The sequence below is a fragment of the Atta cephalotes genome, assembly GCF_000143395.1.
Source record: "Atta cephalotes unplaced genomic scaffold scaffold00005, whole genome shotgun sequence".
Lineage (NCBI taxonomy): Eukaryota > Metazoa > Arthropoda > Insecta > Hymenoptera > Formicidae > Atta > Atta cephalotes.
Window position 1 is genome coordinate 2,400,795 of NW_012130069.1, and position 12,951 is coordinate 2,413,745.

The window sequence follows — 12,951 nt, forward strand, 5'->3', positions numbered from 1 at the left end:
ATCTCGCATTTCCCGTCGCAACACGCACCCCCGGGAAAATGAGAGAGGAACAACAAGAGTAACAGCGTGTCCCTCCGCACTAACGGCGGAAGGAGGTCGCGCAAGCGCATCGGATTAGTACTCACTCACCGGCGAAGAGTCTTCAGCCGCCTTCAGGGTGAAAATGCACCATGGCATGGGAGGATCGGCGGGCGATCGTCACGGCGCTCAAAATTCGGCGATGCAGGCCAGGAATGGGGTCTGCGACAAAATCGAAAATTACATATCCGAATTAGGCCGATGGTACGTGAGTAAACGTGGAAGTGATCACCTTAGACGCTCACAGGAGCCTTTGCGTGTATTTTCCGCCCTGTGCCGCCCAGTAAAGTCGGTGGGGACGGGCGCAAGGGGGCGAATGACCCAGGGATAAAAGTGGCGGGTGTTTAGCTACGTTTCGTCGTAGTTTTTCAGAATTGACATAACAACAATCGTGGTGCAATCACGATGATTTAATTTCAGTCGAAGTTTCAAAAATCAGAATAATAAAAATAGAACAAATCAATATACGTGATAATACAATTTCCAAAATTCAGAATGTGCTAGTGTTGGTGTATTTTTTGCATGATTTCTGGGTGTATGAAATTTATAGATCTTTATGTTAAGATATGTGCATTTAAGCTTACATATTTTTAATAATTTCAACCATTTTTGTATGATTGATATAAAAATTTGCCACTATAAACTATTATCTGTCATCCAAATTAAGCGTTTATTTTTACGCGGTATTTCTTATGCCTTTGTCTGTATTATATAGTCGCTTTGAAAGCGCGATACAGCCAAGCTTGGTCTGACTAACGTCAAGTGTATTTAAATATATCGGGACATAAATAAAAGATATTTAATTTAGTTAAATTTAATCTCAATATCTAAATTTCTATTTAGAGAAAATCACAGTTTCTTATTTTTTATAATAGGCTCAACTGAAATAATTGTGACAATGCCTAATTTTTTATGTATTAAAATTTAAAAAGACTTTATATTTTATATTATTCATGTTCGAAAATAATTTGACTTTAAATTGATACAAGTTCGAAATACAAAAATTTTATGTTATAATAATTATCAAATGAGTAAAGTATTATAAAAAGGTTAGATTACTAAAGTTTGCAAATATCAATTCAATGTCAATTTGTTCCAGATTATATCATTTTAAATATTCATTGTTTTAAAATTACTAATTACTATGAATTACTATGATTACTTAAATTAACGTTTTGTGTCAAAGATACAGCATAATTAATAGTGTATAATACTTTTTAATTAAACATTATAATTACTCTACTGTCTTCAATGTACGAAGTAATTGTGACGGGTAAATATCGGGATAATTGTGATGTTTCATGCACGATTACGTTGATGATTTGCACAATTTTTAACAGTTGTAAAAGATATTGTTACAAAAAATCATCTAAATGAGATTCACAACATAGACATTGATTTAAATAGAATCAAATCAGTAGAAGAAACGAAAACGTATTAGGATAAAATCCTAATGATTAGTGCAATATGTTAATACATAAAGAGCACTAAATTCTCCGTACAGAGATTTGATTGTGTTATTAAGCTAGCATGCTAACACAAGCACAATCAGGAGAGCACAATCATAAGATGTATAGACAATTTAGTGCTCTCTATGTACTAATTTATTGCTTTAATTTTGATTGCTCTAATTATGTTAACAACATAAATCGATTTTATGCTAACTTTTAAAAAAGAATGCCCATTAAAAATAATAACAATAATGATAATGCTTATATCATAATTTAGCACTATGTGCTTTTAATACATCCTATCAAGATATATTTAAAAATTAAATTTCAATTAAGATTAAATTATCGAAATTAAAATCCAGTTTAAATTTCGGTAATTTAACTTTAATTTCAGTGCGCTACACTTCATGCCTGAAATAACACAAAAACATCATCTTGCAACAGAAAACTATCAAATTAATACTTAATTAGTTCTAAATTATAATATAAATATTTTTCTTATATATTTATTACTTTAGATATTTTTTTCTTGTATAATATACGTTTCGAGGTTGTTTAAGACGTGAAGTGCACTGTAATTTAAACTAAAATATATTAAAAACATATAGCATTAAATTATGATGTAAACATTTTTAGTATTATTATTAACATTTTTAATGGGCATTCCAATTTTTTTCAATTTACAAGTTAGCATAAAATCGATTTTTTAAACGGTTAAAAATAATAAAATTAAAATTAGGGGAATAAATTAGCACGTAAAGAGCATTAAATTCTTCGTACACTGGGACCTTCTGTTTAAATCGGCGTGCTAATGGACGTCTATGTCTGTTAAGATAACATGCCAATATGAGCATAAATCTCGATGTATGGAGGATTTAATGCTCTTTATATGCTAATTCGTTGCTCTAATCCTGATTTGATTATTTTAACTATTTATCAAAAAAATGTTTTAATCTATAATTAGAAAAATTAGGTTAGTATAGTTGTATAGTTACATAAATCTTTCAACAGAATATATAAATATACGAAATACAAGAGATCCGGGTCGACTCCCGGTCGAAGTAATTTTCCACAATAAATTTATTTACAGTTTTTCAATACATTAACATCTTTCTAATAGGATGCCAGATTGAGTATCAAATTATTAAATTACTTATCAACTTAATTTGTGATATTACTATAGTTTGATTGCGTTTATAAGTTCGAAAAATCATTTCGATGTATAGTTCAAATAAGATATTAAAAAATTATATATTTACTATACATATTATATATATTATATTTACTATATAACTATACATTAAATAATTATATATTTAAAATTAAAATTAAAAAAGGCTCCAAAGATTAAATCAATAAAGAAATGTAAAGCCAAGAGAGTCGATACAATACATATGTAATCAAAAATAATATATATGTCAATGATCAAAACAATAAGGCAAATGCTATCAATAAATCGTTAGGCTGTTGTCCAAAATTAAGAACTTCATTATCGTTGTACTTAACTGGATATTCAAACAAGAATTCAGTTATTTAACTAAAATCGAATTAATGTATGAAATTTATGAAATTTTAATCGTAATCCAAATATTAAAATAGATTGTATCAGTTGGATAAAATTTACATTGTACTCAACATAATGATCATCCGTTATAATGCGCATGTAATTATAGCTAAGTCTTGAGAGCGTATGAGAGCCTATGGTCGAAATTGGTCTGTAATTGGTGATTGACATATATACTCGTATTATTTTTGATTACACATGTACAACTGTATCGATTCTCATTGGCTTTACATTCCTTTATTGATATATATTTAGTATTAATTCACATAGAATATTAATTCACATAGAAATTATTTAAAAAACATTAATGATTCAATTTCCGGTATAGGCTTCTAATCGATTGTGTTCTCACATATGCAGTCTAAAATAAGATATATTCTTATTGAGAATAAATAAATTTTAAATACTAATCTTTATGCATTAAAAAGTAACACTAATTGACATTAATTGATGAAAAAATATAATACAAAATTATTGATATAATACAAAATTAATATTCTTGAGACTTCCACGGGTTCTTTCTATATAAAAATTATGCGTTTCACGGGTTTCTTCCGTGTCCAGATTCATTCTTGGAATGCCAATACTGAGCTTGATATTGAGTATCAGGCTGTTCCTTGTCCTGATGAAGTGAAATGCAAAGTTCACGAAACGTTGGCATTCCAAGAATGAATCTGAACACGGAAGAAACCCGCGAAATGCATAATCTTCATATAATACAAAATTATTAATACTTAAAGATATTAGACTTTTAAGATATTAAAAAATCTGTTACAAATACAATATCATGTAGTATTATATTTAGATATATTTTAAGGTACACATTTGTACATTCTTGGAATATGTACCAATGTTTATTAATGAATTATCAAATAGGGCGGTATGGAGGGCGATAATAATGGGCCAGTTTCTCTCGCTGGTGCTGTGCTTCATGACATTCATAAATCATTACATAAACACCGGTTCCTACAAGCTCTCGCTCCCAACAGGTAACTTATTCATTCGAAAAAAACTGTTTATGCCTTTAGCATCGGAAATTAAAGTAACTAAATTATAGCAATTTCAAGGTTATGAAACTTTGAGCGGCTAATTAATTATTATCGTTTTTGCGAGACAGGGCAAAATGTTCCACACTACGTGATGATGTGTTTAGTCTACACGACGTGGATGTCCTGTAGGGGTGTAGGGAATGGCCTAATTTCTGTCATACGAGCTCGTGGCTGGAGATATTTGTTGTTAGCACTGATCGACGTTGAGGCGTGCACTCTTATTACATCGTCGCATCAATATACCAGCCTCGCTAGTATACAGGTATGTACATACATAAAGAACTTCAAAATATTGTTTATTGTAAGAGCAGTACAACAATATAGGTAACGATTAATAAATCTTGTCTTTTTGGAAAATCTATATATTATTGAGTAATTCTTACTTTCTAAAAAACTTTTAGAGCAAATTTTACTCTGAAGAATAAAATCTCATTCTTAAGATTAAAAATTGAGTCATTCTTTTTCAAGACTGAGTCAATTTTCACTCTTTAGTGAGATTCCATTTCAAAGAATTTAAAGAGTGTCATACATATTTTTCGATATTTATTTTCTTCATCAATTTTTTATGTTTATTGTGCTATTTTTAAGCTTCATTAAATAATTCGTAAAAAAAATTTGTTTCGTGATTAGCTCCGCTCACGTTTAAATCCAATTCAAGTGCGATTTCTGTTGATGTTGTTTAATATACAATTTCCTACTCGAGTACGCAACTTTCCTCTCGCATAGTTTGAGTTTGCATTATCTAGTGTAGTAATACTCATATCAACTATGAATGTGCGAAATAGGCATTGTAATAGTCATAGCGGAAGAGAGAACCCAACGGATTTTCGACTCAACAATGCTTGTTCCCTCGTTGCTCGAGTCATTCATTCTTAATCAAATGCATTGCACGCTTTATGAATTATCCATTGCGTGCTTCTAACTCGCTTCTCTCTTACTATATATACAAATATCGCTAATATATAAACTTTTATAAAAAGGCTACAAAATATTTTAGCTTCTTGACTGTGTGGCGATACCGGTCGCGTTGGTACTTTCGTTTTTGGTATTGGGCGTCAGATATAGAATGGTGCACATCGTCGGTGTGTCCGTCTGCTTAATGGGCGTGGGATGCCTGGTTTGGGCTGGTATAGACGACAATAACGATCCCACTGCTACTGGTAATTATCGATGAATAGAATGCATAGAATGCATAGACCGATATTCATAGTCAGTTCTTATATTTAAACATAAACAGTTTTTTAAATTTAAGATGGTCTTAAGACCGTCTTGAGTAATATCTTAAAATCTAATACGGTTCTGGTTTATGTTTATAACATCTTCAGACCGTCTTAAATATAAGAATTGACTAAATACTGACTTATAAATGCTGGGCCACAAACAGGCTATTTCGCGGTAAAAGAAAGTAAGAAAAAAATTAATGTTTAATGTTTCAACATGTTAGGGAAAAATCAACTTGTTGGCGATATGCTTTGTCTCGGTGGCGCGGTGTTGTTCTCGATAACGACGGTTCTTCAGGAATTGGGTGTTAAAACAGTCGATATTATCGAATATCTCGGCATGATTGGTTTTTTCGGTACAATATTGAGCTGCATGCAAACGTAAGTAGTAAATCATAATGGATATTAAAAGTTTTCAGAGAAATGAATGAGTGACATTTTTGTATCGATCACGTCATTATAGCGCCGTACTCCAGAGGTTTCAAATAGAAGCATTTCACTGGGACAACGTACCAGTAATAACGATTCTGGTTCTCTACTGCATCACGCAATTCATGTTCTTCTCTTTGGTGCCAGTAATATTGTTCGAATCTGGCGCTACCGCCTTGCAACTAGCGCTGCTCACCTCAGACTCCTTCAATATATTAGCTGGAATGCTTAATCATCATTACAAGGTAGGCCATTGATTCTCACAAATGTCGTCATTTCCTTTGCGCGATCGATAATGTTCTCATTTAAATACATTAAATATAAAGCATTATTCAATACTTCTAGAATATTTACGTTGCAGTTATTTATTATTTTCATCAAAATAAAGTTAGCTTATCGTATACGGAAAAAACAGTGAAATATTTTAAAATTTAGATATAGATCTGAAAATAATTTGTGATACTATTATAACAAAATAATATCAAAATAATTCTGTAAAGTACTCGAGTTGGTTACTTAATATTAAAATTTTTGTAGTATGACTCATCGTGCTTCACCATTCTACATAATCATTTCAATGGTTCAAAACAATCATTTTCCGATCTATATCTATAGCTTTTTAGATACTTTAGCAAAATCATTCTTTTCGTAAATAAAAATAATATAAATCAGTATTGAAGTTTTTCTTCGTCTTCCCCAGTTTCACGCCTTGTACTTCGTTTCGTACGCACTCACGATGACCGGGATATACATTTATGCCATAAAAAGAACACCAATGTCGTCGAACTCACGGAGACAACATATTGAACCGCCGATTCCAGATTATAGGTAAAAATAATCCTATTAAACGTCACGCGAATGAAATTCGAAACGAATTATCGAACATGTATTAACGTAACATTATTTTATTCTCAAGACACATGTCCCATCCCGATGTTGGTGAAGTGGAGATGGCTACGAGTTCCGGAATGTCCGGCGTAAGTGGTACCCTCGATATAAGGGCATCCACTCTCGGTAGCGAAAGAGAGACAATGGACGCAACAAGCCTACCACTTAGCGTCAGTTCCGATACGGCCTTTACCTCTTTCTACGGCAGTCAAGCAAATCTAAAGGTAGCATCAAGATCGATGCCGCGTGTCTCATCCAATTCATATTTCGATACGAGTACCGGTGTGCCCTGATATTTGTCGGGAATGAACTTGACACGAGCGCAAGGTTCGCGTGATATTCCAAGGCAGATAGAATCCACACGATTAAACATTTTCTCAAAATCTACCCATTTTCAATAATGCATTCGTATTGCAACATGAGCTCGGTTTTATGCTACCGTAATTCTTTAAAATTTAGTAGATTCATTTTATAAAAATTATAGCCTTTTTGAACAGAAATCGCATAACGTAACTGATTCATACAAAAGCAATAAAATAAACAAATAAAATTAATAATTACATAAGTTTTAGATTATATGTTTGATGGCAGGCGTGGTGTTATGGATTAAAGTAACGTCTAAATGATTGTCCGCGTACATAAAAAGAAAACTTTTCGTGGTAATTTGTCTGCGATAGCGAGTGATCTCTTCGTTCTTTTTTATCTATTCTTGGAAGTGTAAATGAAATCTGTGACGGTTTCAGGCTGCGAATGGGAACAGTGGTTCTGCCTGTAATTAATAAGCGGAAGGAAACGACTGCCTAGAATAGAATACCATGCGATTCATTCATTCAAAATGCGAACTTCTCGACTTCTTGAAACGGGGCCCTTAGAAAGCACGAAAGGATGTTTGTATGTCGACATCATAATTATGAACGTTAGCATATAGTCTAAAGACTTCTTTTAGATATCTGTGTGAAATTATTATTACACAGTGTTAATTGTATTTAGAGAAACGATAACTGGACCGTCTTTCAATTGTAATTCGATAATGTGATTAGATGTTATTTAGTAAATAAGTACAATTTATTTTTTATATTATAAATATATAATATGAAAAAAACACTATTCGTTACAATATAACTTAATTATTATAACAATTATAATTAACTTTATAATTTTCGCGCGCGTGACAAAATAAATTTAGGTAACAACTAATTTGATAATAAAAAATAATTTTATTTACCGTACATGTATAACTATCTAATTGGATCCTTTCGATATGCATATTATACATTGACTAATATTTAAGATTAAAATATTTTAAATAATCACATATTTTTGTGTGTATATTCATCTATAATCGAATTCAATTCAAAGACGGTTATAAAATCAAAATATATACCAACGTAGATATCAATATATTCTTTCGAATCAAAAACATTCTTAGTATTATTTATAAAAATGTGAATTAATTCTGTAAGAACGAAACGTGCCAAATGTTAAAGTCTATAAGCACTTAGATCGTAGAATTAGGAAAATGCGAATGTAAAACATATACTCGTTTTACGTACATTGTGTACTCATTTTCACTTAAATTTTTTATATTAACACGAATTACCTTCGTGGAAGTTTGTTATGACTATTACGATCGATATACTGTAGTATATACAGAGATATTTATAACTTATAAGTTATGCTGATGAAATGAGAGCTGAGCGAGGAGAAAATTTTACATAATTCAATCCGACGAACTTGACCTAATTAATACAATACTAATTAATACAATAAATGTAAGTTGACTATGTAATTATGCTATTCTATTCTTCTATAGTACGATTTGCGGCTGCAATGAACAAACATCATCACCAGTGCGGATAATACTTACAATAATTATAAAATACTTATTTGTATTCCGCTATTGCGCGCACAATATCGAAATGTAATAACAACTACATCTAATATTCTCGTGAATAATTCACCTCTTTTGTTGAGATAACTAATCACAATGAAATCTCACAATATATTTACAAACTGAGCAGAAAATCCAAACTTGACACAATTTTGACTTATTGTTACACCATACTAATTCATATTATTATACAATCAATCAATAAATTAATCTTACGTGATTAATGTTGAAAATAGAAGACAAAGTGATAATTTAACAAAATTTCCCTCCTCCTATCTTAAAATTCTAGTATTTACTGAAATACTTTTAGTTTAGATTTTAATGTTCATTAGATATAAAATGCATTGTTCTTTATCAATTACGATTTTTTAATAACATTGCTAACTTGTGAAGATTTAATTTTTCTCATTCAATGTTCCTACTTAAAATTGTAGAAAGAGATTCTAGAAAATTCATTGCTATTTCTTGATTGATTACAAGTTCCATTAATTTTACTGATTTGTGAGTTTAAGAGGATCCTAAATCAACAGGAATTACCGACAATTGCAGATTGCCAATTTCTCCGAATTGGCTTTATAGCTCACCAAATTCTTTTACATAATAAAGGTATCACAAAAAGACGGCCGCATTAAATTTGACGAAAAAATCGGAGAAAAAATTGAAAGTTCATTTTATTTCAGTTCTGACAGTTATCATTTCAAATTATAATTATACTTAGTACAAAAATAGGTACGTACCAAATGATACCTTCCCCGAAAGCATATGATATGCACAAATAACCTTGAGAAATTGTGATCAAAGATTCTAACAAAAAAGATTTTCCAAAATTAAAATCGTTTTTTTTTTGTACAACAATTATTTTTTTCCTCTTTCATAAATTCGGAAATCCTTTTCCAGGATTAAAGTATATACATTAATACGTGTCTATGAGGTGGAATTTATTCCGAGAACAACAAAAAATTTTGAAATTGAAATCTTAAGAAAAATTTTTTATCGTTCTCGGCATAAACTCCACCTCACAGACACATATTAATACGTGTACTTCAATCCTGGAAAATTTTCGAATCTATAAAAAAAGGAAAAAAGTAATTGTCCAGAGAACATTGAGATGTCTTAAAATATATCATAAAGACGTCCTAAAATTCATGAGATATTTTTTGGATATATTAGAATAATATTTATATGATGTTTTTAAGATGTCTTATGCGTCAATTTATGATATCCTAAAGATATTATCCTTAAGATGTCTTACAATATCTTGTTCCTTATAACGTTTTATAAAACAAAATTATCTTTATAACGTCTTGTATAAAAAAATAAAAATAAAAATTACTGATTCAGAAACGCATTAATAAGAGGAAGTATATGAAGCAGAAGATAGAATTACCTGATAAAATTGAATGTGATTCAATAACGATTTATAATTGTGACAGACAATAGATCGTTATGAAAATATATATTATCATTTTATCCGATTTATCAGATAATTCCAACTGCTTCGTATTCTTCCACTTGTCAACGCGTTTCCGGACAGGCATAATTGTGTACAGTAGAACAATATCATATAGTCAAGGCTGCCACAAAAAATGAATTTTAAAATTTCCTGACTTTTTCAGATTTTCCAGATAAAAATGGGAAATTTCCATAATCGATATAAAATATATAGAAATTTTAACATTTAAAATTAACAATTGCAAGAAAGCTTGTATTGAAAAAGGTTCTCAAAGCTAGTAATAAAATTTTGGGGGCAAATCCAAGTCAACAAAAATAAATTATTGGAAAAAAGAATGCAGTTACGACGAAAAAAAGAGTGATCAATTAAAATTACTGAATAAAATATCAATTTTAATTATTTTTTAAAAATCATTTAAAGTACGAGTTTTGAATGTATTTGATTAAACGTCAAATATAATAAATTTTATTTAAAAATTATAAAAATTATTTAAAATAAGAGCAGTATAAGGGAATTGTGAGCAAAGTTCAAAATTCTAATCTCTTTTATATTTTCTCTGATTTTTTCCGGTTTTCCAGATCTGTGACAACCCTGATACATAAGGCTGCAGTCAATTTGGACGCTTACGCACTTTAAGCACTTGTAATCATCATTCTATCTTTATTGTTCATTAGATATAAAATAAGAATAGAAGTACTGTAAAGCGCTGAAAGTGTCCAAATCAATCGCAGTCAATATGTGTTAGAATACGTTAGAAATTAATTGATATTCAATATTTTTATAGGTTTCTCTGATTATATATTATATTCACAAATAACCATGTCATGCATTCGATATTGTTTAAATACAATTGGCAGTCGATAATGTAAATTGCTTCAAAACTTAAATAATTCCCTAACAGCTTTCGAAAATGTTCGAAAGACGTTTAAAAGGTGTTTTTTTAGAAAAAACTTAAAAACATCTAGACCGGAATCTATAGTCCTTAGGGAAATGTGAAATCACACGATATGGAAAAGGAATAGAGCATCACTGAAGCAATCAATCGGCGTTATTCCGCACTTTTCCATTACGCAAGTTTTGTGTACTATGTTCACATGATGCGTCAAAGATCCAGTATGATATAATTTAAAAACTAGTAATTTTTATGTTAATAATTTGTTTGTTAAAATAAAATATAATTTTTCAAATTGTAAAAACAATTATCACTGTGTGTATATAGTAATTTAATATGTCATTTTTTTTATCGAGTATCTATATTTATGTACTCAGATTTTGTCATTTTATTTCATGCGCACATGAGATTGCAGAGATGAATATTTTTGATCCCCAGTTTGAGAAAATAGCACGTGATTATACGAACTGTTCGTATTCACAAACTATGGATCAGAAATATTCATCTTACACGCGCGTGATGTTTATTTCTTACGCCCCATTTTCACTAATGTAGATTAATTTTAATCTCGATTCAATTTATTTTTCGTCTTTTTCTAGTTCTAAAGAGAGTTAGAAAAAGAGGAAGAGTAAATTAAATCGAGATTAAAGTTAATCTACATTGGTAGAAATGGACATGAATGTCCATTTTTCTAGTTTTAAAAATCAGAAAAAAACAGAATAACCCAACAAATGAGAATAGATTGAAATTTTTTTCTATCTGAATGCGTATTTTTAATAGCAAATTCTTTTTGGATTTAACTGAATTCAATTGGATTCAATTAGATGCAATTGGATTGAAAAACTGCATTTCCTATTCAAAATTTTGAATTGAATAGTATTAACAATTGTGTTATTGCACAGAAAAAGCTAATATTATTTTTAGATTGAAAGGAATAGAGATATGCTCCATGCAATTCTTATAAATGAATAAAAATGTATTCAGGATTGAAAAGCATGAATGTTAATTTTAACATTTGTGAATTAATATTTCTGAAAATCAGAATCCATATCAATTCATTTCAATCTATTCTCGTTTGCTGGGAGCAAAAACGAGCATAAAGGCACTCCACCGCTAATTTATCGGTGGTACCTCTTTTCTTTGTAAGTACTCAATCATAAAACAAACAAGCTACTAACAAATTTAGTAGTCCATTTTTTGTAGCCCAAGAAATGAGAATGGATTGAAACGGATTCAGATTTTTCAGAAATATTGATTCACGAATATTAAAATGAATACTTTTCAATCCTGAATGCATTTTTATTCATTTGTAGGAATTGCATGGAAAGGCATATCTCTCTATGCTCTTTAATCTAAAAATAATATTAGCTTTTTCTGTGCAGTATGAATACTGTTTAATTCAAAATTTTGAATAGGAAATGTAGTTTCTCAATCCAATTGCATCCAATTAAATCCAATTAAATCCAAAAAAAATATTCGCTATTTAAAATACGCATTCGGATGAAAAATAAGAAAAAAATTTCAATCCATTTTAATTCATAATCGTTTGCTGGGAGGTAAGTACATCTTTAATTTATTTTTTGTTTTTATATTTAATTATTTTTATACTATGTATTTCGCTAATGAAATTGCAATAACTTTTTAAATATTATTCTTTATTGTATTATTCTTTATACAATTCGATATTACAATTATAATAATTATTTACAATACAATATACAATTATAAATGTTGTTCAAAATATAATAAAAATGATAATATAAGAATATAATTAACAAATTTTTGTAATGTGGGAATTATACGAAAACGTCGAAAATACATAATAATGAAATATTGATAAACGCAGAAGAAATACTAATAACAATTAGATCGTATTTACTATTAATTATTTACTATTAATTAAGTATTCAATAATAATTTGCGAATATAAAATTTAATAGAATCGCGACAAAAAGACATTAGTATAATATATTTATAACAGCACTTTCATCGCGTTCAAGATAACTATCTCAATAATTTCATATCAAAATCCCTCC

General features: G+C 29.7%; 1 protein-coding gene across 1 annotated transcript; it reads left to right on the top strand.

Annotated features, from left to right (window-relative positions):
* Window positions 1-163: 163 nt before the first annotated feature.
* Window positions 164-7,458, top strand: LOC105626288 (solute carrier family 35 member F2-like). The gene is made up of 9 exons (XM_012207590.1): window positions 164-282; window positions 3,970-4,082; window positions 4,211-4,404; window positions 5,140-5,302; window positions 5,587-5,743; window positions 5,826-6,036; window positions 6,492-6,619; window positions 6,708-6,891; window positions 7,423-7,458. Exons 1-9 carry the CDS (start codon window positions 164-166, stop codon window positions 7,456-7,458), a joined length of 1,305 nt encoding a protein of 434 aa, XP_012062980.1.
* Window positions 7,459-12,951: the final 5,493 nt, after the last annotated feature.